The sequence below is a fragment of the Budorcas taxicolor genome, chromosome 17 (assembly GCF_023091745.1).
Source record: "Budorcas taxicolor isolate Tak-1 chromosome 17, Takin1.1, whole genome shotgun sequence".
NCBI lineage: Eukaryota > Metazoa > Chordata > Mammalia > Artiodactyla > Bovidae > Budorcas > Budorcas taxicolor.
Genome location: NC_068926.1, coordinates 67,842,289 through 67,869,152, shown reverse-complemented (window position 1 = coordinate 67,869,152; position 26,864 = coordinate 67,842,289). Strand labels below are relative to the sequence as shown.

The window sequence follows — 26,864 nt, the reverse complement described above, 5'->3', positions numbered from 1 at the left end:
CCACCTCATGCGAAGAGTAGACTCATTGGAAAAGACTCTGATGCTGGGAGGGATTGGGGGCAGGAGGAAAAGGGGACGACAGAGGATGAGATGGCTGGATGGCATCACCGACTCAATGGATGTGAGTTTGAGTGAACTCCGGGAGATGGCGATAGACAGGGAGGCCTGGCGTGCTGCGATTCACAGGGTCACAAAGAGTCGGATGCAACTGAACTGAACTGATTATAGGTAGCAGTCAAGAAATTTTATATTCTTTCCTTCTAGACCGCAAGCACCTTGAGTCCAAGTCCTATCTTTATTTTTTTTTATTTGTGATACATATCACAGTACCTGGTTCTGTGGATTTTTAGAGAATGTTAATTGAAGTAGTATGGAAGGAATGAAAACATACTTGTAACCTACTTGTATTTCTATTATTTGTGAGATTACTTGTAGCATGTGTGGAATAATCACTGAAGATTCTTTGTGGTAAACAACAACAAATATATAAACAACTCTACAACACTTTAAAATCTAGCTATTCCCCTTGTGGTCCAGTGTATTAACTAGCTCCTTGCAAGTCTGTCTTCTTGGCTAAAGCTTCAGGTTAAAACCATTGTTCTCAGGGCATAGGGGCTCTCAAAGTCAGTCCATATTGCCTTCCCTTCTCTGTTGCATAACAGTGACCAGAATGTGGATATATACATGAGAAGTGCAGAGACAGGGAGTATATTATCTGAGGTTGGCCGGGCTCAATCCTAAGTGACCCAGATTTGTTCCTTTCCCAGATGCTGCTGCTTCCTATGAAACCTATGATAGTAAGAGAAAAATTAGGTCACATCAGTTTTCTTTAAGTTTAGTAAACAGCGGTAAAACTCAGCACTTCTTGATCTTTCCTTTGGGAGAGACTGACAGAAAATCCTATGGGGGCGCGGGGAATGTGGGTTGCTACATCTCCCAAGACCTGTTAGTACCAATTTCTTTTAGTCGGGTGGTTCAGATTTTGTCTGGGAGCCTTAGACCAGTGAGTTTCCCAGTTGCTAATAGTCTTACGTGGAGCAAGAGGGAGGAGTGAATAAAGCAGTGACAGAAATTGAATGCTTTATATTGAATAATGAAATGTTTGAAATATTTATTGGGCTCTCCTTATGTTCTGTTAGTCTGTAATTATGTGTTCTTGTTTTCCTCATTAATTAATAACCAAAATAGCTTACTTTATTAAGTATTTAGTCTATATCAGGCACTGTGCTGCCAACTCTAAGCTTTTAATAGAAAATATTGTGACATTGGGTTGGGGATTCTGGAACGACATTAGGAAGGATCAAGGGAGATCTTTGAGCCTTCTCAAAATCTTCAAAGGAAGGGAAGCTGAGACTCTGGGCAGCATGATCCAGTCATACCTTTCCTCATCTAATTTCTGAGTGTCCTAAGAAAGCAAAACATGTATGTGCTGTGCTGTGCTTAGCGGCCTGGTCGTGTCCGACTCTTTGCGACCCCCTGGACTGTGGCCCACCAGGCTCGTCTGTCCATGGGAATTCTCCAGGCAAGAATACTGGAGTGGATTGCAATGTATTCCTCCAGGGGATCTTCCCAACCCAGGGATCCAACTCAGGTCTCCTGCATTGTAGGCAGTTCTTTACCGTCTGAGTCACCAGGGAAGCCCAAGAGTCCTGGAGTGGGTAGCGTATCCGTTCTCCGGGGGCCTTCCAGAGCCAGGAATTGAATCAGGGTCTGTTGCCTTGCAGGTGGATTCTTTACCAGCTGAGCTCCCAGGGAAGCAACTCCTTTGTTTATTTGATGTCATAACTTTCCATTAACATTGAACCCACTAAGGAGTATATACATCATACTTTTCTGAGACTTCATTTGGGAGATAGGAAAATCAGTTATTTTCTCAGTGAAATAATGAATGATATGCTTTGATTTAAACAGATAAAAAATTATCAAAATTCATTGAGACTAATTAAATTTTTAATGTCTTTTCTCCAGTTTTATTGAGATTTAATTGACTTATAGCAGTATGTTAATAGTTTAAGGTACATAGCATAATGACTTGACTTACATATATTGTGAAATGATTATCACAATAGATTTTTGTGTTTCTTAAAATATATACCTGAAATCATTAACCACAGACTTATTTGGTCTTTCTTCATAAATAATAGTTTATAAATATTTCATGTATATATTTATATATACATGTGTGCTGTGCTGTGCTAAGTTGCTTCAGTTCTGTGTGACCTCATGGACTGTAGCCTGCCAGGCTCCTCTGTCCATGGGATTCTCCAGGCAAGAACACGGGAGTGGGTTGTGATGCCCTCCTCCAGGGGATCTTCATGACCTAGGGATCGAATCCCTATCTCTTTCATCTCCTGCATTGGCAGGCAGGTTCTTTACCACTAGCGCCGCCTAGGAAGCCCATGTATACATGCACGCATATATAAATTTTTAAATTTAGCTTTAATGTAGCATTTCTAGAATTATATAAAACACTATAGTTATTTTTAGTTGGAATGTGGTACATGTTGCCTCTTGGATTATAGAAATTACCTAAAATATTAGATGAAAAGGGTAGTAAAAAATGTGTATAAACACATTAAAGATTAAAAAGTGACTGAGTCCACTGAAAGGAAGTGATCTTATGAATTAGTGATGAAAGTGCATTTGCAGGTTATTGTCTTACTGGAGTCTGAGTTTTAACAGCTGCTGGTAGTTTAAACTAATAGAAGTCTGAATAGACCATAATAATTTGAGTATTCATTCTGTTTATGGATTGTTTCTTAATAGAAACACTGAATGGTATTGCTTATCTTAAATTACCTCAAAGCATAGTTGTAAAAATGAAATAAGGTAAGTAATTATGTTTTGTAAACATGAAAGGTGCTCTCTCATAGTGTGTGTACATAATATAAAATTATAAAATTATGTATTACACTTGAAGAGTAGTTTTATTTATTTATTTTATTTTATTTTTAATTTTAATTTTTACTTTATTTTACTTTACAATACTGTATTGGTTTTGCCATACATTGACCTGAATCCACCACGGTTTTAGAAGTTGTTTGAAACTTCATTTAGAGCCCATAAATACAGTTTGTTGCAATTGAAAAAGATATTGGATGAAAAAGTTATATTTGTGTTACAAGCATAGAGTATTGTAAAAGTATTTAAATAGGCCAAATATTTTAGAAGCAGATGTCATATAAACAATGAATGCATTAATAATATGTCAGTTTTATGTGCTATATAATCAGGTTCAAAGTCCTTTGCTGGTTATATACTTGTAACATTTTGATCATTTACTTGATTTTACTCTGTGTTCGAAATAAACTTAGAAGTTCTTACGATCATTATGAAGTTTAAATATTTTATTAATTTTCTGGCCCTTTCTGTAATTAGCTGGAAGGAGGAATGTTTTCTTTTATTTATACTTGATAAAGCCAGTTTTTAAACTAATCCAATTAAACGATGCAAACAACAGCAATCTTATTTTGTTTCTAAGCAAAGCACATGTATTTAAAATAATGGTTTTAAAATACTACGTATGAAACACCGCATTAAATGTAGCCATGTTGTGTTACTCATCATTACAATTATCTTAATACTAATCACATGCTGATATATTCCTTTAATTAATGAGGAGAAAACAAAATAAGTGAAATTGGAGTGTCTCTCATTTGTCTTGCACTGTACCAGATACTTTGGTGAGATGTAAAGAAATCTCCAAACCCCTGTTCTTGAGGAGCTTATGCTATTAAATTGGGGTAAAAGGTTTTTAAAATCATCAAAAAATGGTAAAATATTACATACTATGTGAATAAGTACCAAAGAATGTGATAAAATTAATATGTTCTAGAAGTGAAAAGAATGAAAGTTTTAAATAAAATGTTCCTGAAAGAAGTATGCTTACATTTTATGATGTTCAGAGAAGTCAAATTTGATTACAAACTCTTCACTAGGTTTCTGAACTGAGATCACATCAATCTTAGTTCTGCCGACCTGTTGTTCTAGTTAAGAATCCTCCTCAGCCTGGTGGAGCCTAGTGTATAAGTAATACATGCATTATCTTTTGTTTATTTCCAGGCATACTTCCGACAGGGTGTTGCCCTCCAGTACCTCGGACGTCATGCCGATGCCCTGGCAGCCTTTGCATCTGGGTTGGCTCAGGACCCCAAGAGTCTCCAGCTTCTGGTGGGGATGGTAGAAGCAGCCATGAAATCTCCCATGAGAGGTAAATATGATAAAAGTATTTGTTCCAACACTAATTTAAGTCAGAACATTTCTAATCTTTGAAGATTTTTGACTCAGGCATTGAGAATTGATAGGTTATCATATTAGCTAAGGTTGGATATTTTAGACAGAGGAAAATTGGAAATCACTATCAATAGCTGACATTAATGAGGCACGGTGGGATGGTGGTAAGGCCACTTGTCTGGAACTTTGTGGACCTAGATTATATTTTGAATTTTTCATTAACTAACTATACAACCTCTCTGGATTTTAGGGTTATGTAAAGAATCCTTATGTTTTTTGTAGTTGTCAGATTCTCTACCTCTAAAACAAAACACCTCTAGTAGTAAATTGATCTGCTCAGCTGGACCAGTATGCCATCTAGAAATAAACAAATGAGAGAATACATTAGACATTTCTTAAGAGGAAATATGGATCTAACTGTAGGCTATGTCCAACATTTTTCAGAAGAACATTAAAAGATTATGTTGAATTAAAAGGAAAGAGAAAAATAAGTAGATATGTGGTTTTTACCTGTATTACTTCTGTGTTATACCAATTGGTGTTCTGGAACAATAGATTGAAAATAGTACTGTGAAGGTTGGAGGTGTTCTAATGCTCAGATCAGATTGACTTCTGTTTGAGGAACATAGATTTTTGTGGAAAGAATTCTTGGGAGGATTGGGCTAAAAGTGTATACCTGTGTATATCTTTGTGGAATGATGGAGACACTAAGGCAGGTTGATGCTGATGATGTCCCATACTAACTACATGATGTCAAGCAGAACTCTGTTTTCGCCTCTGACATGGTGTGTTTTTGAGTGAACCTAAAAACCTGGATGGCAGTATCATTAGGTAATTTATTTAGTTTTGAAAATATTTGCAGCATTAGATAATTTTAATATACTAGCTAGTTTGATACTTGGCTCAAAATATTTATGTGCTAAGTAAAAGTTTGATGAACTACATGGTACTCATATGGTTTCTGAGCAATTCATAGCTATAAAAAATACTTTCCTGAAAGCGAAGATTTCATGTTTTAGAAAAAAAGTGGTAAGGAAACCTCTCTTCTTGCAATTTTATAACCCCATACAAAGCTGAGTCTTTGCTGCAGGAACCTAATGGCTTCTCCCACTGGGGGACCTGCTGTTAATAAACTCTGACTTAGAGCAGACGCACTTTGGAGTGCCAGGAGTGGGAAGGGAGGGAGGGGAGATGGACAGCAACAACGAAAATCAATCTCTTTCTCTCCTTTCTGTTTTTCTAGTATTTTCTCATTCTCTCCCTGTATCCCTCTGCAAGTAATTTACATAGATCATTTTTTATTTAGTTCATGATATCCCTTTATTCTGAAGTATTTCTGTGGCTGCCTTTAGAACACTGGAGTGAATGTGTTGAGGTCAGCAGAATCATACTTACCAGTTTGCCTTTGAAGCAACTTATTTAGGTAAATGTAAACAAATCTCTGCACTGCAAGAAATAGCTCAGTGCTGCTGTCCCCCTTAGGGTTTTCTGTGCCATGTTCTTTCGCATCTTACAGAGTGACCTAAGGGCGACCCTAGAGAAAGCTGCATCTTACAGGTGCCTGGAGCACTTCAGTATTTTCTTCTTTATCCTTAAAAAGACTTATGTCATTTATTTTTGGCATTGCCTTTACCGCTGTATCTATTCCAGGTGGGCTTTTCTTATCAACATTGTATAGAAAGACTGTTGCTTTACACAGTATTGTTCTGTTTATCATTGCACGTCTTAATGACCTCTCTTTTTGTCATACGATTATAATTCACAAATCTGTCATTATTTGCTGCCCATTTTTTGCCCACTGTTTATTTTAATCTCCTTCAGTGTTCTCAGTTTCTGCCATTGTTGAGTAGCTGTGTGGTCCAGGATGCTTTACGTGTAGGTCTGATCTGTGTGTCCATTGTTTTTATTTTGAAATGCAACATGGAGACTCCCTTGTCCAAGTGCTTCTGTAAGCAAACAAAGCTCCCCCTTTGTGCATAGCATTCTTGTCATTTGGCCTTTGGGGGAAGTTTCAAGTTTGTTGTTGTTTTTTTTTTAAAGGATAGGGATAATATACCCTTGTTCCCAAATAACTACGTTCTATTAATCCACATTGAAACTTCCTTGATTTTTTAAAAATGTTGTTCCCTATTTTGATAATTGCATTGTCTTTTTTACTTTATTTTTATGGTTTCATTCATGCTCACCAACCAGATATCAGATTATCTATTTTTCTTGTAAATATATTTACATCACTGTGTATGTAATGTATTTCCCTTAAATCATTTATGAAAATACACAAATATAAGTATTAATATAAAGTGAGACTTTTTCATGACTCTCAAATTGTCCTTTTACTATTTTCCATTTTTCTTTTTTAGGTTGTCTTGCAGCAATTTCAGTTCATTATATCTTATAAATGTTTGTGCAGATTTGGATGGTGTTGCATAGTCCTGCTGCCAACCACAGATTTAATAATACAGTTACAAAGTGAGATGGAGTTTACCTTTATTTGTTCCTCTAAAGACGGCAGGGCTGCTTCTTGCTGAGGGTTCTCTTGTGTATATTTTCTCCCCTCTTGTTAATTTGGTAATCTAAACACTATTACATTTATGGGCTATCACCTGTCGTGGTGTTTCTTTCAGCTTCAAAGGATCCAGGAAGCTGATTTTTATGATGTACTGGTGGAAAATGGCTTGAATGTGTATAAACTTTTCTCTCATAGTCAAATTGGGGCTCACCTTTTATTTACCTGATTGTCCACCCTTGATAACTCTTTTTGTCTGATTTTTTTTTAGAAGGCAGTCACTTTTCACAGATGGCCTGTTTCTGAAATGTTGAAAACAAAACAGAACTGACTTTTCCTGAAAAGACTGGGACTCTGATCCCAGCACTGCCATCTGTTCTCCTATTGACTGGGCAAGGTTCTTCCTTTCTTTGCCCCTTGGTTGGTATCTGTAAAAGGGGCATGAGAACGAGTAGCTTGTACTGTTGTTTTGAGAATCAAGCCCTGGCACGTAAAGGCAGGCCCCTTTAGGACACCTACCCCCCAGTGTGGTGCGTCTCCTCCTGGAGAGAGAAGTCGCGGTGGTGAGAAGCTTGCTCTTGTCTTTGCGCTGTGGCTGGGGAACAAACACTGCACAGCACACACGATCCTCTTGCTAAGCACTCGGTTCCTGGAAAAACTGCCTTTTGCCTCAGTGTTAGTGTATTTTATTTAAAAGGTCTGGGAAAGCCTAAAGTGATCCTTGATTCTTCTGCTTTGTCCTCTGTGAAGCAGTAGAACCCAGTGTCCTGACTACCTTAAAGAAGTGTGCCAGGACTTAACAGTCTTTAAGATGAATTTTCCTTACTCCACTTTCCACTCACTCTGACTACCATGTCTTCTGCCTTATTTCTTTAGAAGGTCTTTGAATCCTTTTGGAATGAAGTAGGATATAAATAAATTCATAAATGAACCCAGAAAAATATGAAGAGACTTAGAGAGCTAAACGTGCCAGTTTTTCTTTTCTTTTTGATCAGGGTTAAGTTTTCCTTTTAGTATGAACCAAAGCTCTTTTTTTTTTTTTTTCAATTGTGGTAAAATATGCATAACATCTAATTGACCATTTTTAGTTGTGCAGTTGTGTGGTGTTAAGTATACTCACAAGGTTGTGCAGCCAGCCCTTCATCTGTCTCCAGATTTTCATCCTCTCAGATTGACACTTTGTACCTGTTTAAACAATAACTCCTCCTCCCTCCTCACCCTACCCCAGCTCCTGGTGACTCCCAAAGTGCCTCCCGTAAGTGGAATCACACAGTATTTGTCCTTTTTGTGACATGCCCGGTGATCTTTAACTTAGTTTCCTCTATAGGGAATTTGCTTAAGAAAAGATAGAAATTAAAATTAAGTTAATATTATGAACCTTACCTCTAAACTTTGTTTACGGGCAGTACTTTACTCTCATTACACTTTGCTTGCCTTCTTATGTGTTAGCAGTTGCTGTTCTCTCTGGATCCCTGTTCTGGAGATTCATTCCAATATTGTTTTTCCCCCCCGTCTTCTGAATTTGCAGTTCAGTGTTACATTGTATCCAATAGTAATTGGTAGTGATATCACCAGGTTTTTAGGAAAGTTGAAGCCTTCTTAGTCATTTATGGTAATGAAATGTTATAAAGATAAAATGGAAGGCTCCAGAATGTCTTCTTAGTACCTGGGATAGATTGAAGTCTGTACAATTTCAGTTACCTTAAGAATGATTCATAGGAGACAGTCAGTAGAATATCATCACTTTGGAATAAGGCATTGTACCTGTTAACACATTTATTCCTCAATTCTGTAGATTTTTAAAATTCTAAATATGTCTTAAATTTATCTCTTATTTTCCATCTGCTTTGTCATTGCAAATATAGGACTTTTCCTCCAACTGACTTTCCAGGCTTCTTTCCAGTCCCTGCTTTTACTTTCCTTCCAGAATGAATTTTCTACAATGTAAATGTGATCTGTCATTCTCTTATTCATAATTCTACATTTTCCCTTTTGCCTGCAGGATAAAGGCCAACTGCTTTAGTATAAAAGATCTTATCTCTTTTAGTCTCATCACTAAGATACTCCCAGCTAAAACTACGTGCAGTTCCTGGGAAACACTGGTTTCTCATAGCTCCAGTTTCTGTTCAGATATCACTACCTCCAGAAAGCATTCTCAGACCTACCTGGGACCTGCCTACCTTCTCCTCAGGGGTCCCATAGCATATCCTACCAGTTCTGAGAAATCTGGATTGAAAGTTGTATCATTATTTTACATATCATTAAGAAAATCAACTCCAGATGGCTCAGACAGTAAAGTATCTGCTTGCAGTGTGGGAGACCTGGGTTCGATCCCTTCATCAGGAAGATCCCCTGGAGAATGGCATGGCAACCCACTCCAGTATTATTGCCTGGAGAATCCCGTGAACAGAGGAGCCTGGTGGACTATAGTCCATGATCGCAGAGTCAGACACAGCTGAGCGACTAACACTTCACTTTTAGACATAGAATTGGACTTCCCTGGTGGCTCAAATGTAAAGAATCTGCCTGCAATGCAGGAGACCTGGGTTCGATCCCTGGGTTGGGAAGATCCCCTGGAGGCAGGCATGGCAACCCACTCTATTATTCTTGCCTGGAGAATCCCCATGGACAGAGGAACCTGGTGGGCTACAGTTCATGGCGTCACAAAAAGTCGAACAGACTGACCAACTAAGCACAGCACAGATATAGAAATAACCAACCATTGTAAGGCGCCATTGAGTTCATGGATTGTTGCTGTTGTTTAGTTGTTTCAGTCGTGTCTGACTCTTCGTAACCCTGTGAACTGTAGCCTGCCAGTCTCCTCTGTCCATGGGATTTCCCAGGCAAGAATATTGGAGTAGATAACTATTTCCTTCTCCAGGGGATCTTCTCTACCCAAGGACTGAACCCACATCTCCTGCATTGACAGGCAGATTCTATACCATTGAGCCACTAAGGAAGTGGGAGTTCATGGATAATAAATCTCAAAATCACAGATGTTAATAGGTGAATAAATATGCAGTACTGATGAAATAAATATAGCATATCTTTTAACTGAGTATGATTATTTGCCTGTTACTAGCTTTTATTGAATACTACATTCCTTCAAGTTTTTCAAGTGTGAGGAAATAAAACTTTGTTTATCTTAAATTCTTAAAGCCTTTACATTTTGAAAGCACATAACTAGTGTTCAGTGATTGTTGCAAAGTACTTTTACATTCTTATGGAGTTGTTTTGACATTGGATATTTTATGTATTATGCATAATTTCTGTAAAGAAAAATATCTTTACAGGCTGCCAAATCTCTGTTCCATCTAGCCTGAGAAAATCACACAATTAGTCCTTTTGCTAACAGCCTAAGTTTATTGTAGGATACGAATTAGAATTGTAGAATAGTAGAGTTGGGATGAAACCTTATAAGTCACCTAATCCAGCCTATACAGTTTTTTTTTTTTAATCTTAAGTGAATTTGTTATATCATTGCTTTTGTTTTATGTTTTGGTTTTTTGGCTGCAAGGCATTTGGAATCTTAGCTCCCTGACCAGGGATTGAACCCACATCCCCTTCCCAGTAGCCTCTTGGTACCTTTCTTCTCCACTTAAAATCAGCTCTAATTGATTTCTTGTATGGACAACTAAGAATGTTGTGTGGTATGGTATCAGAGAGCCTGAACTTAAAATCCTGCAATGGGCTCTTGTTGTGGCTCTGTCCCAAGCTGTCTGCCCTTGCATGAATTACTTAAATACTCAGATTCTTCATTTCTAATTAAAGGGTGGTTTCAAGTTCTTTTCAGCTCTAAAGTTGTTATTTTTGCTCCAGCTGATTGGCCAGTGGTGTGCTAATATGCTCATCACTGGCTGCTGAGTCCAGTGGGTACCACCAAAATTCTGCTCCCAGTTGTTTGAGTATGGCATTGTTCTTTTCCTGTTCCAGCAATTCCTGGATTCTTTGCCTGTGTTTAACCCTATTGGTTAGCCAGGGTTTACTGGTTTTGTGCACTGCTTGCCTCTTGACAGGTGTAAAAATGTTCTTTGTTCTCTGTTTAGTGATCTGATTGAAGGGAAAAAAATGCTCTAGGCACCAGTAGGTTTCGAGGTTTCCGTGGTAATGTTGATTCAGAGGAGAGCTCCATAGTGAGTGGAGATTTGAAGTCATAAATTGTAAAAATTACATTTTAATGCAGTACTGTTGGCTGAGAGATTCACAATTTAAAGAGACCAACCTTTTAATAGTTTTTTTTTTTTTTTCTTTTAACATAGGCACAGTGGAACAACTAATGTGAAACAGTCTTTCAGGGAAGCTAACAACAAAAGTGTTGTAAGTGCTACCTCACTGTAGGGTTATAGTCATTAGCTCTGCGATTGTCTTTGGAAAAAAGAGGAGAAGAGGAAGAAGGAGCTTAAAGGTCATCCACTTTGAAACCTAGCTTCAGATGGAAAGAATCTCCTTGTGGCTTCCTGACCCCTAATCTATGTCCTTTCCACCACATGAAAATAAAACAAGCTACACATTAATTTTGTTTTTCATCTTACCTTAGTAAACTCAGATGATTTCTTTATGGTTTCATTTGTCACCACAATAGAAATTGATAGTACTTTTTTATGTGGTCATGCTAGTCTCAGGAACAGCAGGGTACACTGGGTTGCCAGTGAGGATGATGGCTATTTGTTGAGAGAGCTGCTTTTATATCTTCTAGGGAAAAAAGGTGGACAGAGTTTATTAATCAGTCGTTCAGATTCAGGTTTAACAAACATTTCATTCATTGAATGCCAGATGTGTTAGGAGCTTTCACCTATATAGAAATGGTTTATAATAAAGTATTAAACAGTCCTATAGTGGTCTTCAGATTTAGCTTGGAAAATATTTTAAAAATTAACACACGTGAAACATCTCTAAAAAGATTAAGGGCCAAACTGCAATACTAACTGTAAAAATAAATCAGAAGTTTAGATACAAAAATTAATGTGGGCTGGAGGACCTGGGGATAATACAGGCATACCTCATATTAGTGCATTTCACTTTATTGTGCTTCACAGATATTGTTTCTTTTTTTTTTTTTTAACAAATGGAAGGTCTGCGTCAACCCTGCATTGAGTGAGTCTATTGGTGCCATTTTTCTAACAGCATTTGCTCACTTCATGTCTCTGTGTCACACTTTGACAATTCTTGCAATATTTCAAACTTTTTCATTATTGTTGTATTTGTTCTGGTGGTCTGTGATCTGTTAATTTTGATGTTGCTACTGCATCACTGAAGGCTCAAATAATGGTTAGTGTTTTTTAGCAATAAAGTATTTTTAATTAATGGGATTTTTCAGACACAATGCCATTGCTCACCTAATAGACTACAGTATAGTGTAGACATAACTTTGATATGCGTGGAAGCCAAACATTGCATGCGATTTGCTTTATTGTGACATTCGCTCTGTTGCAATGGTCTGGAGGCAGACCCACAGCATCTCTGAGGTCTGCTTGGATATGGTAGCGGTGGGACTTGAGTGATGTACCTGTGGTACTTTGAGAGGTCAGAAGGTCAGAGAAGAGAGAACTATTCAGGGAAAGTGATGGGTCCTAATCAAAGAAAGACCAGAAGAGAGGATGAGTGTGGCGTACGCCTGTGAGATTGAAGTAAGGAAATTGCTGGACTGATGGTGTTGTCCAGTCATGTGAATGAGTGGACAGTGAGGCTGTAGCTGGATGAAAAGCTTGAAGGGTTTGTACCTGAAATGGACCATAGAAAGTTTGAGAAACCGTTGTTTCTAGAGCGTATTAGAAAGGGTTGTTTTGTGTATTCTCCTACATTCTCTGTTTTCTTTTGTTTTTCTTCAGACTCCCTCGAGCCCACTTATCAGCAGCTTCAGAAAATGAAACTGGACAAGAGCCCCTTTGTGGTTGTCTCTGTGGTTGGGCAGGAGCTCCTGACAGCTGGCCATCACGGGGCCTCTGTGGTTGTCTTAGAAGCCGCTCTGAAGATTGGCACCTGCAGCCTCAAGCTGAGAGGCTCCGTTTTCTCCGCACTGAGCAGTGCTTACTGGTCTCTCGGGAACACAGAGAAGAGCACTGGATACATGCAGCAGGACTTGGATGTAGCCAAGACCTTAGGTAGAGTATGTTTTTCTCCTTTATTTGAGTGCAGAAAGGAAATGAAGAAAACAGATTAACCTGACGTGAATGGGATTGAAATGTGCAATGAAAGCATGTGCAGTGAAAAGTGATTCTACCTCTAGAACATTCCGTGTTTGAGAGTACTCAAGTCTTTAGGACTTTTCATTTAACAAGGTATCAAGGTTCCAAAAGGACAAATGATATGGATGAACATACACATTGCCTTCTCAGAGATACGGGCTCACTGATATAATATCTCAGATGGTAGTATTTGTGGGATCTTTCACTTAAATTTACATTTTTGCCTACAAGAATGTGCCATCATTTTGTTGGAGTAGACAGTGCAGAGCAGTGGTTTGGAGTGTGGACTGAGGAACCAGACTGCTGAGTTTAGAATCTTGACTCTGCTACTTACTGGCTTGTGTGACTTTTGGCAAGTTGCCCAACCTCTCTCTGCTGCCATTTCCTCATTAAAAAAAAAAAAAAAAAAAGGTTGTTTATGATAATCATCACATTGATTATTTAAGGACTTGGAAGATTGCAGTAAGAGAAGAGATGTGGTGAGTCTTCCATTGGCATACTTGTAAAGAAGCAACATATAATAGGCTTGGAGTCAACCAACAAGATGATGGTTGTTCAGAACCAAAGCAGTGACCTCTCATTTCCAGGAAACTTGTGTCCCTGACTGCAGTTATATGTTATAACATCAATAACGATTGTCCAGAGGTTTAACTTCTAGGATCATAACTTCCCACATGGAGTCTTTTAGAGGAAGAAAAAAAAGACAGATGAAATTTTAACTAGTAAACCTGTGGCTCTCAAGTTAAGATGGCCTTTATATATTATAAATAATGCTGTAACTTAGAGAATATTCTCTCTTTTTTTTTAAACCCAATTCAGGTGACCAGACAGGAGAATGCCGAGCTCATGGGAACCTGGGCTCTGCATTCTTCTCCAAAGGAAATTACCGAGAGGCTCTCACTAACCACAGGCATCAGTTGGTGCTTGCCATGAAACTCAAGGATCGAGAGGTAGGAAGTTTACATGCAGACCAAAACCAGTTTGTTTGAAACATGGGATATTTTTCTTTTTTGATGCTCAAAATGTTTTAATCATCTTAATATATTACTTTCAGAAGTTGATAATCATTGCTTCTAGCTTTCATCAACAAAGAGGTGTTGGACACCTGCCACATACAGGGCTTGGGGATATAAAGATAAATGAGACTTGGCTTCTGACCTCAGGATCTAATAGCTTGTCAGATGCAGTGTTCTTACGCTCTTCACATGTGCTGTGGATATGTGTAAAACTAGCCAAAAGCTGTATCAGTATGGTATGTCCATTAAATTAAGGAAGCACACATTAGGCTTTGTCAGAGATGGAGTATTATTGCTGCAAATCCTTCACGCCGTTTCTTTGGTGGATTTTTACTCTGGTGATAGAGACATATTCAGTCTCATCAAGAGAGCTGAATTATAATGACAGAGAAATATCACCTTAGTCTTTTCTAGATAAATGAAATGTAAAATTCTTAGAGACTTGTTGTCTAGTAGATGCTCATGATGGTCCCTGCAGAGTGGAAAGAGGGTGGGGTTTGGCGGGAGACAGACCCAGATTTGAATGCCTGCTCCAATTCATCCTGGCTTGGGGATTTTGGGGAAGTTATTGTTTAACTTCTCTTTGCCTCTTATTTCTTATTCAGAAAATGCTGATTCCATTCATTCTGTACACAGTTGTGATAGGATTATAAATAATGTATGTAAAGTACCTAACATGGTACCTGGAATTCCATAAATGGTAATAGTAATATAATATTATAAATGAGAAAGAGAAGGTTAATAGCTGAGGCAACAGTAAATTTATGAATTAATCTATATGGTGGGAAATAAGTTTAGTTACATTTGTATCTTAGAATTTCACTGTAGGACATTATGGAGATTAACTATATTATTTAAATGACCCAGGATCTTCATTTCTCTAGAACACAGTCAGGTATTAGCAAGGAATGGTGAAGAAAAAAAGTCTTTACTTCAGTGGCATGCTGGAATCTCCCCTTGGGAATGCTGGACTTCTACAAAGTCTCTCTCATCCATGAGTATCAGATAAAAGCCTTGGAAAGCTACCAAGGGCCATGACATTTTGGCAGTTTTATTCTCAAGAGAGTTGCCTACACACTTTTCTCTTTGCCTATTTACTCTTAGTTTACAAGCAATCCTTATAAGCCAGATGATATGATTTCTTGATGTTAAAAGGATGAAAAACAGGGCTCAGCTTTCTAGAGACAAATACACTGATAGCATTAAGAAGTTAAGGCAGGTTTAAAAACTAAAATAGTATAGGTATCTAGATAGGGCCATTTAGTGTAGGGACAGATAGCTGTAAGTATGTCAAGAGCTGGGTTTATACCCTGTTTTCCTAACCTTTGAGATGTATATATTAGCCCAATTATTGGATAGATTAGAAAGACTTAATTAGGGGCAGAGGATTGTGATAGGTATTAAAAAAGGAAAGCATCCTAATTCACTACCAAGATTCTGTCCTTCCCAAGGAGGCAGAAAGTGATATAGACTTGAGGAAGCTCTGTGAAACAGGCAGAACTCAAGCTGGCCTCGGAGAGAGATGTAGAAATTGGCATATGAGGTCTAAAACAGATATTTTCAACCATTCTATTATATACATATCATGTATATAGTCACAGATTCTTGGTTTTTTAAAAATGTGATATATATTAGTTGTATCTAATTACATAAATATTATACATGAAAACATTTTCCTCTTAATTTTAAACATTTCTTCATTTTATTAAATGGTCTTCATTTTATTAAATGAAGGTCTTTTATCATCATGTATTTAATCTATCTCCCTAGTGTTATACAGGCTTCCCAGGTGGTACTAGTGGTAAAGAACCCACCTGCCAATGCAGGAGACGTAAAAGACACGGGTTCAAGCCCTGGGTCGGGAAGATTCCCTGGAGGGCATGGCACCCCCCTCCCGTATGCTCCCATGGACAGAGGAGCCTGGTGGGCTCCAGTACAGTCCATCAGATTGCACAGAGTCAGACATGACTCAAGTGACGGCACACATGCGCTGTTACATGTTTAGTTTGTTTCAGATTGTTTGGTTGTAAAATCCAGAAAAACATGTTTGTAGATCAATCTTTGAACATATCTTCGTTATTTCCTTTGCTTAAATGGGCTTACTTAGAACATTAAGACTTCTGATATGTATTGCTAAATTGCTCTCAGAAGGGCTGTATCTATTTCAGTTCTACAGTGGATAAAAGCTAACAGTAGGCATTATTGTTAAAACTAAAAGGTCAGCTTCGTATTTAAAAGTGGTATGTTATTTTTTGATTTATATTTCTCTGCTTGCTATTGGGTTGACTATTTAAAAATTTTTCTTTTATAAAGATTTTTAATTTTCAAACTATTTTCTATTGCAATATTGGTTATTTTATATTGATGTGATTTTCGACATTGCTATATCATTCTGCTGAGCTATTGGGCAATTTGTGTTCTAGTTTTATTTACTGTGGCTCTATATTTTTCATATACTACAAATCCCATATCATCATTATTATTCTTAATGTCTAGGATATTCTTGTCTCTCCATCTCCCCCCAAATGAATTTTAAAATCATTTTGTCAAATTTTGGAGACTCTCCTATTGTGGTATTTACTGAAACTATTAAATTTACATGTTAGTTATGGATAAATTGATGTAGTTTTAATGGTTGATCTTCTATTTAAGAGCCTGGTCTGTTCTTTCATTTACTCTTTTATACCGCTCACTGATCTACATTTTTGGGGAGTGTAGATATTTAATATATACTGTTGGAAATGGGATATGTTTTCATTGTGTCTTTCCTAAAATTAGTTACTAATGGCATATAGAAAAGCTGTTTACTTTGCAGATTTTATAATTGACCATGCAAAAATTCTCTCATCATACCTCATGGTTTTTTTGTTGATTTCCTTAGATTTTCTTGTAATGCAGACTTTTTGCAAATAATGATAGTTTTGTGCATTTCTATCCTTATGTTATACCCCTACTTTTTCTTTTCTTTTAATTATTGCACTGGTTAGAACTTTGAGAACTCTTACCCCCAAAGCAATCATACCCTTTGAGTATAAAAAGTTTGGGGGATGTACTTTTTAATGATTATCCTCCTGTTACATTGTGTCTGTGACCTTGAATTATATCCTGGGCTTCCTTTTGCATTGTTTTGATATTGAAATAAAGTACGGGAAGCTGCCTTTTGAAGCAGAGATTAACCACTTAAATACTATGACTGGTGAGAAAACCAAGCTGCATCTTTCTGCCTCTTACATCTTTGCTATAATGCATTTTAAGGTTTTACCAAGTAACAAGAAGCAGCCTGAAACCACTGTCCACTTACCTTAAAGAGCAGTATGTTTTTCTTTTGTACAACTATTCTCAGATATTCAATAGGAGAGAGCAGGCACTTTCATTCTAACTAGCCTTCTATCTGTGTTAGCAGTTGCAAAATAAATTTCAGGTAGCCACAGAGACCTTCCTGTGAGCTAATATTAATTGTCAGAAGAGTGCATGAGTTACATTGTTTTAGAAATGTTATTCTTTATTCAGGAAATCTGATATACACATATGCTGATGACTTGGAAGTTTTTGTTTTATTTTTTATCAGTCTGATTTCTCTCCTGGGCTTCATATTTCTTTATCCAAATACATCCTGGACACCCGTTTTCAGTTTAATATGCCTGACTTAGCCCTCGATCAGTGCTGACTTCTGCTGTCACCATTTGTCCTCCTGCTCAAGCCACCTCACTTGCATGTTTGATTTGTTACTGGGTTCTCTTCTTTCTATAAAAGAACACGTGTACACCCGTGGAGGGTTCATGTTGATATATGGCAAAACCAATACAGTATTGTAAAGTAAAATAAAGTAAAATAAAAAAAGAAAGAAAAGAAATCTCTTTTCTGGTGCCTTCCTTCTGCCATATCATCTTGTTTGGACTGTTGCAGTAGCCTCCTCTCAGAACTTTCTGTACTTTTTAACAGGTGCTCTCCTCCAAGCAAAGAAGAGAGGGTGTCTACTACCTGAATCTGTGATTGTAGCCTGAAGCTACTGCCATAAGAATTTAACTTTTTTCAAGTATGGTGTAGTGGCCAAGAGTGTGAACTTAGTTATTAGACAGACTTGGGACTGAATGTTGGCTTGGCCACTTATTAGTATGTCCCTAAAACTTACATAACTCTTCTAAGTGTGATGGACATGTGAGTTGTTTCCCATTTTTGGCTGTTATGGAAAAGTTACTATAAACATATATCTTTAGGAAAACATTAGCACTTAACATCGGTTAAATGTTTGGTCATGCATGTGTTCAGATTTATTATGATTTTTACCAGTTTTCCAAAGTAGTTGTACCAAGTTTTATCATCAGCAATATAAGGGATTGTTGTGTTAGTCACTCAGTCGTGTCCAACTCTTTGTGATCCCATAGACTGTAGCCTGTCAGGCTCCTCTGTCCATGAAATTTTCCATGCAAGTATACTGGAGTGGGTTGCCATTTCCTTACTGAGCCATAGTAAGGATTCAAAAAAAGCATTATTATGGGCATTATCATTGTCATTATCATTTAAATAATTCATATGAATGTTGCATATCCTGTATAAGATCAGTTTTTATTGTAGTGTAAAATTGTTTTCCCCCAGATAGTCAGGTGAACTGGACACTCTTAGAAAAAGTACTGTTAGGAGCTCTGCACACCTCTTGTCGCACTGGACTATCTAAGTATTCTAATTTGTGAAATCTGTTTTAGCTCCCCTGATACTAGTTTCTTCTTTTTCTGAACCATCATTGACAGAGCTCTTTAAGTTACCCTTCTAAAATTCGTTTCAGATCATGTAATTTTCCTGCTTAAAAAGCCTTTGACAACTTTTTGTTGCCTTTAAGATAAAGTCCAGATTCCTCCATAATCTTCTTCTATAACTTTTCTTCAACTGCTCTGTGTGTCAGACACCTTGTAATCTGTTCATATAAGTCCATTTGTCACACTTAGTTAAAAGTGCCTTATACTTTAGCCTCTGTGTCTTTACTTATTATGGTCCCTCTGCATAGATCTTTTCCTTGACACCTCAGCAATGTTTTCTGTCATCCAGGTTTGTTTGAATTGTCTCTGCTCACTAAAGCTCTTTCTCAGTTTCTGTTCTTATCTATCCAATATTATACAAATATTGGTGAAAGCCAGTTTACCAATCCTTTTTTTTTTTTAATGGTTAGTGCCTTTTGTGTCCTGTTTAAGAAAATGTTTGTGTATCCCAAGGTCGTGAGGCTTTATTGTCTTACCTTTACATTTTGCTCTGCTGCCACCTGGAGTTTACTTTTGTGTTTGGGTTGGCGCAGGTATCAAACTTCAGTTCCCCCAATATGAATACCCAGTTGACCCAGCACCGTGTATTCACAGGATTGCGCTGTGTGCCACTTTTGTCAGAGACAAGGTACTGTGCGCTATTGATCTGTTAGTCTATCTTTATGACAGTAGCATATTACTTAATTACTATAGCTTGTTATTAACTCTAGAAATTCTTACAGCTTTGTTCCTCAAAATTATTTTGGCCATTCCAGGTTCTTTACATTCATATATATGTCAAGTGGCTCAAGGGTAAAGAATCTGCCTGCAAGTATAGGAGACACAGGAGATGCAGGTTCAATCCCTGGGTCAGGAAGATCCCCTGGAGGAGGAAATGGCAACCCACTCCAGTATTTTTTCCTGGAAAATGTCATGGACAGAGGAGCCTGGTGGGCTACAGTCCATGGGGCCTCAAAGAGTCCAACATGACTGCATGACTAAGCATACAGCACATAAATATATAAAACATATATATGTCTTAGAATCAGCTTATAGTCCCCCCTCCCTTCACTCAAACATCCTGCTGAAATTTTGATTGGGATAGCATTGAATCTATAAATATATTTGAATTTCATAGTCCATGGACATGGTATGTTTCTTCATTTATTAGGTCTTATAAAATCTCTTCCAGCAATGTTTTATAGTTTTCAATATAGAACTATTGTATATCTTTCTTTAGTTTTAGCCTTAGGTTTTGTGTGTGTGTGTATATGTATGCATGCACACACCTGGGTGTGTTATTATAAATGATATTGTTACATTTTATTTTTCCCTGGTCCCCCCTTTTCTAGCTGGATGTTCATTAACCCTTGGAATAGGTATGTTTGTTCAGCCACCCATTTTCCCATACTGCTTGGTTTTTTGCTATTGTGTTTTTACCATTACATAAGTAATATATGAGTTAGTTATTGATGTAAAAGATTAAAACACAATCCATTCCAGAAGTGATCACTGTTACCAGTTTGAAGTGTAGCATTTAGACCTATGCCATCTGCTTTGGTAGCCACTGATACCTGTGGCTGTTGAGCATTTAAAATGTGTGTGCTTTCAACTGAGATGTGCCATAAATGCAAAATACGCACTGGACTTTGAAGGCTTAGAATGAAAAAAGAATGTTGAGTATTTCATTACTAAGTTTGCATATTGATGGCAATATAGTGATAATACTTTAGATACACTGAGTTAAATAAAATGTTATTAAAGTTAATTTTCTTTTTCTTTTATCTTTTTCTGTGGTTGCTAGAAAGTTTAAATTATTATGCTTGTATTATACACCATGGCTCTAGCTATTTTCTATTACAGCTTTGTTTTTCTGGATGGGAATATGATACTGTTTTCCAAATGATTTTTTCACTTAATAGTCTTGAACCTCTTTTCATGTTAGAACATACAGATCAACCGTGTTCTTTTGAACTTCTTTGTAGTATATGTATTATGAATATGCCATTCATCTGCTGGTGGAATGTTCAGGGAGGTTTGTTTTTCCTTTTACAAACATGGCTGCAGGAGAAAAGACCTTTTACAAGTCTTTTTATATACATTTAGGATGAGAGTAGTGTGTGACAAGTGGGATTGCTGGATCAACAGGTATTAATACATACTTTAAGTTAAAAGAGTTTCCCCAATGATCACTGCAGGGGATATTTTAAACCCATTAGCACGTCACATTAATTTTTAGATTTTTTTCAAATTGTTTGGCAGACGGTAGCCCTTAGTGATACCTCAGTTATGGTGTTTATTGATTATTTGTTTGTAATACGGTCTTCTGACATTATTAACTGGCAGCTTCTGGGGGGAAAGGATAACTTACTTATATTGATTATCTCATTTATTAATTAATTCATTCAAAGCATGCTTACCAGGTGATTACTGGGTGCCCAGTGCTATAATACCTTTGGGTGTAAAGCTGAATCTGCTATTACTCCTGCCCTCAAGGAGTGCAAATCTGGCAGACCTCCTGCAGTGTTCCAGCCCTGTACTGGTGAATGCTTGTCGCCTGAAGGAAGAGCACTGAGGCTGTGCAGTGGGTACAGTGTGTTCTCTCCTTGGCTCTTGTAAATGCTGGTCTTTGTTCACTCAGATCTGGAGAGGGAACTTTATGAAGCCCAGGAGATTACTGGGTTTAGGAATATTGATACCTAATATTGATACCTTTACTCATTTTTTTTCTTTGCTGTCAGTAACTAAAATCTGAAATATACATTTAATGAGGATACTTTTTATATTTTCATAATGCCTCCCACATTAAAGATCTTTTAGAATGAAATTTCACTGTTTGTGATTTTGAAGATTAAAGGTAAATTGTAATCCTTATCAGCTTATGACACCTGTGGGTTCACAGGAACAGTTAGTGTCTCCCCAAAGAGGCCACTTGACTTTGTGAGAAGATTGAGCCTTCTGGATTTCTTTCAGGATGTAACTACAGGAAATTAATTAGAAGATTTTTTATGACATCATCCTGAACAGCACTTTCTCTGAAAACAATGCTGTTTTTCTTGGACCTTTTTGCAGACATTTTCTACACTGTGTATATTAGTATATTAGTAGCCCTAGTGTGAGATCCATGCAAAGGTTTGTGGGGCGGGGGGTGGCATGTGTTTGAGAGAGACAGACAAAGAAGGAATGCAGAGAGGTAATAATTTTACTTTCAGTAGTACAGGAGAGTGGGTTAAAAGGTGAAAAGCATTCCATTTTAGCAGAGAGCCATATCCTCAGAGGGAATATTAAGTTCAGGAGGCGAATACTTGGCAACCTTGCCAGTGATGTGTGTATCTTACAGGCTTTTGAGAAACAAATAAGAGCATTAAGCTGTAACTCAGCAAATCACTGAAGACTGTAGGACTTGGAAAGTAGACGTTTGGTGGAGAATGGAGATAAGACATCAATTTCTTGATTGTGCTCTTTGTGTAAATTGGCTAAGTCAGACCTTTTGGGCCTGTAATGAGTTATTAAAAGCTCTTTTTCTCCTCCTGGCAAAATAGTTATTACATCAAAAGAAATCGGCACACCCAGTGAATATGTGTGTATGTATATGTAACGTATGATGTGTTTGCAAATCTTTGTGCCCTCAGCTTTTCCATTTTTTCTGGCTATAATTTTTTCAAGTTTGATTTATCATCACTCATCCATTATATTTTTGGTTGTCCTCTTCCAGCTATAACACTTTGCATTCTCTTTCTCTTCAGGGTAGCAGGAGTTTCAGACTAGAATTGGGAGATCTCAGTTTGAGTCCTGGTTTTGCCACCAGCAGCTATGTATCATGGACAGACCTCTTCTGGAAACTCTTGGTTGCTGGTTCACCGTCTGTAAACAGAAAGATCAGATCAGATGACTTTTAGAGTCATATTGCCCAAGGCAGTAGCCATTAGCCACATATGGTTATTTTAGATTAAGGAAAACTAAATAAAGTAGAAGGATCTTTGGTCTGAGTGGAAGGAGGGAGTGGTGGTATCATCCTGCATCAGTGAGGTTGGGCGTGCTCACCTTGACTGCATGGCCAGTGGCCTCTTCTTGCAGCACTGTCTATGGGGAGCCACCTCTTCCTCTGTCGCAAAAGGAGATAGAATAGGGCAGGGACTAAGATATAGGCCCCACGAAAAAAGTACTTTATATCATTTACTAAAAATCACCAGATCTAGTCCTCTCTTTTATCTTAAGGAATAGGAAGCCTATAGAAATGAAGTGACTTGGCCTAAGATCAACAGTAAATTGCTTAAAGCTGTTATATTTAGGAATAGTTTTTTTTTTTTTGGTCATTGTGTGGCAGTTTACTTCTAAGGGTCCTAAATTTGTCAAGTATCTTCTGTATAATGATACAATTTGTAGAATGTTAACTGAGTCCTAGTTATTTGAAATGATTATCAATGATAACTAATTATTATATATATATGTGATTAATGTTTACTATTTCCAAATACATTTCTTGTTGCCTTATATAGTATTTTCTTGTCACAAAACCCCAGAGCATGTTTTTAGGTTTCCAGAATGGATTTTTGTATTGCTTGATATAGTTGAGTAAGTTCACAGAGAGACAGGCTCCCTGGGCTATACCAAAAGCCTTTTGCTTGGTTATGCATATACTGCATATACTTCCCATGAGAGCTGAGAGATGCAAGCATAAAGAGTCAAAGGACTCAGAGACAGGTAGACTCTGACATAGAGGAGACTGCAGTGCCATGTGAGGGCTGAGAGGAGTGTGAGTGCTGTGGTTCCTGAAGGTACTCTGACAGTGTGTGGCGCTGAGATGCTGTCTTTCCAGGATGATGGTGAACTATCCTGACAGGATAGCTGCCAGATTAACTTGCACTTACTTGATTTTTACCTTTGGATTTATCTGTTCTAGGGACCATGGAAACTTTAGGAAGTGAAGCAAGTTACTGATCCTATTTCTCTTTTATAGATGAGAAAATGAACACTTAAAGAGTATGAATGATTTTTCTTTAGGCCACACAGACAATTAAGTGTTAGAATCACAGCCTTGGAATACAACATGAAGGGTGTTCTGCTAGGACACATTGGAATAGAATTTTGGTACAAATCATTCATTAATCCTGGCTGAGATGAATTTTTATCCTGTGTGTCCAGTTTTTAAAAAGGTAATTTCCAAAACAAAAACAACAACAAAAACTGTAATTTCCTGCAGTCCATTTTAATTTTGTAAGGACATCACTGAGATTTGTTTAATTTTATGTTATTGTGGGTTAGAACAATTAAAATCTGATGAAAATAGATTGTAATACAATACCCTTCCCCTCCACTGGTACAGATGATCCAAATTAGGAATCCTTTCTTATTTTCAACTTTAGTTCACTATTGGGAGAAAAAAACATCAGTTCTCAAAGCAGTAATCAGAATCTTTTATTCCCCCTGAATAAAAGCACTTTTCTCTAATTATCATAAAACACATGAATCTCAAAGTTCTCCATTTCTACAGAGAAATCACTCCCAAAGAAATCACCATTGAATTACTTGCTGCTTTTATTCCTTAATCTACATTCTCTTGCAGACTCACTAGCCAGGTGTCTGCTGGTTTCTGGAGGTATATTACAGCATGTCGTTGGGCCTTTCCTGAAGGATAAGAGGTTGAGAGTCCTAAGAATCTTTTTTTTTTTTTTTTTTTTTACCATTTTGGTCTCCTACAGCACTTCACTAATTAACCATTTGATTCAACTGATTCTATTTAGAATTTGTGGTAATTAGTTAAGCCTCAATTTTTACTTTAACTATATCTTTTAGGAGGTTTTACTAGACAAACCTGGAGAAGGAAATGGCAACCCACTCCAGTACTCTTGCCTGGGTAATCCCACGGGCGGAGGAGCCTGGCGAGCTACAGTCCATGGAATCGCAATGAGTCGGACACGACGGAGCAACTTCACTTTCACTAGACAAATTGTGGGCAATAATGGTTACAGGATGAATAACTCCTTAAGACAATAAGCATTCCCAAATTCTCCAAAGATGTTCAGCACAGAAGGAATTGACTATGCTGATCAAAATTATGAGCAGAATCTGATTAAGACTGAATGTCTGTTCAGTTGGGTTCTCACTCTGACATTTACCTGGTTATATGACGTTGAGTACATTACTTACATTTCTTTAAGCTTCAGTATCCCAAAGCCTAAAATAGGGATAATACACAATAAAACGTTTATCACAGTTTTTAGCATACAGCATGTGGTCAGTTGGTAAGCTGCAGGAGTTGCCACCACCATCCTCATCATCTTCATCCTCCTCCTCTAGCCACAAAAGCTGTTAGAGAAGTTCTGGTTACTGTGTATACTTGATGGTATCCTCGCTTTGCCTATTTATCCAGTGAAATCTTATTACCAGTTAAGATCTCTCTCTTTCCTGAATCCAAATCAGTGAATTACTTATTTTTCCTTTGATACTTTATAGCTTGATCCCAGTGGCTTAGGCTAACCAAGATTTGCGTGCTGATACATTTGAAGTGTTCCTGTAATAAAAGCACTCTGTATTTTGTTAATTTCTTAGCCATCAATGAAACCGTCCTCTGAAACCTGTTACTTTCTGAGTATCAGCTTCTTTGCTTTGCTGCAGTCCAGTGCTGCTTCAGCTAGAGGATCTGAAGCACATGGCCAGCCTTTCCAGACCAAATTTTCTGGCTCCCACCTTATACCCCATCTATTTAATGTTTTCACCATCTCAGTATTATAAGAGAGTAGAGTGGTAGACAGTCTAATTTGAAAAAAAAAATTTATTTTTAAGTTTCCTGTTCACCCCCAATAGATTAAAAACCTGTTACCTTTTGCTCTAGTGCAGAATACCTCTGTGCATGCTGTACTCAGTCGCTTCAGTCGTGTCTGACTCCTGGTGACTGTAGCCTGCTAGGCCCCTCTGTCTGTGGGATTCTCCAGGCAGGAATACTGGAGTGAGTTGCCATTTCCTCCTCCAGGGGATCTTTCTGACCCAGGGACTGAACCTGCATCTCTTATGTCTCCTGCATTGGCGGGTTCTTTAACCACTAGGCCACCTGGGACGTACCTTTACTGTCTCTAAAAAGCAGCTGGAGTGCTTTCTTTCATAGAGAAGAAGAAAAGGGCATTTTCATATAAGAACAATTATAAGGTCAAGTATGAATATTTCTAGCAGTGACTCTTTCCCAAAGCTTAGCAGAGTCTGATAAGGGTTTCCTTTACTAAATTATTGGAATGGAAGAATATTCAGTACCTGTAAAGCCTGTATTGGGTTTCTGGTTTCTAACATTGTTCAGTTATAAAGCCACTTTTACTGCATTTGAGGTCTTGTAAGAAAATGATTAGGAAAAAAGAACTGCCAAATCAGTAAGACTGCTTTATTAACAGTCTGTATCACAAACCACGTACTGATTTTATTGCTTTAGGCAAACTTACTGTGGTGGTGGGAATTTATTAATATTTTAAGGGCCCTCTCTTTGTTCCAAGTGAAATATAACATGAGGTGGGGAAGGCCTTTGCCAAAGCTTTTACACCAGATTGATGGATTCTCTGTAAGTTCGTCTAGAAATGTAGAATTTCTTATACAAATACATAATGTATCCTAAATAGTCTACCCTGTTTTACAGTTCTTGTTCTCCTAGTGATTGATAAGTGTTCACATGTATCACAAATGGATCCCTTACTGTGAAGTTTAAGATACTATGTTTTCTTGAACTGTTGTAGCCACATGTTCCGGGAAACAAACTCACTCAGAAGGACAATGCAGATAGTGGAGCGCAGTTTATTACACTGGTGGGGCCAAGGCAGAGTCTCCTCTTAGCCAAGGAACCAGACCAGTTTTTGTGAAAACCTTATATACCCAAAGTGTACTTGCTCAAACCCACCTCCCCAGATTCCTTGAAACTAGTCTGGACAAGGTAAAAAAGAGATACGATCAAAGTTAACCCATGATTCGTGTGTCACAAGACTAGATAAACAGTGGACATTTATCAATAGGACTGTAGTCGTATCCCGATAAACATAATGGAATTTACGACTTTGTTCTGTTACAGAGATAATTAGCATATTCTTTTAGGCAACGGAGAGTCCAGGTCCAAGTCCTGAGGCTCTTTTATTGGGGGGTCTGGTTTTCCATTGGTATGCCATTTCTATAGACACCGGGCACAAAGTTCAGAGTCCATTGGGAGGGTGACCGT

General features: G+C 37.7%; 1 protein-coding gene across 3 annotated transcripts in view; it reads left to right on the top strand.

Moving 5' to 3' along the window:
- TTC28 (tetratricopeptide repeat domain 28) overlaps window positions 1-26,864 on the top strand; it is a 557,344-nt gene that overhangs the window by 278,335 nt on the left and 252,145 nt on the right. For all 3 annotated transcript variants that reach the window (XM_052654609.1, XM_052654608.1, XM_052654611.1), the window contains 3 exons: window positions 4,063-4,210; window positions 12,568-12,840; window positions 13,744-13,874. In XM_052654609.1, the coding sequence (XP_052510569.1) occupies window positions 4,063-4,210; window positions 12,568-12,840; window positions 13,744-13,874 (552 nt within the window). The remainder of the gene's footprint in view (window positions 1-4,062; window positions 4,211-12,567; window positions 12,841-13,743; window positions 13,875-26,864) is intronic.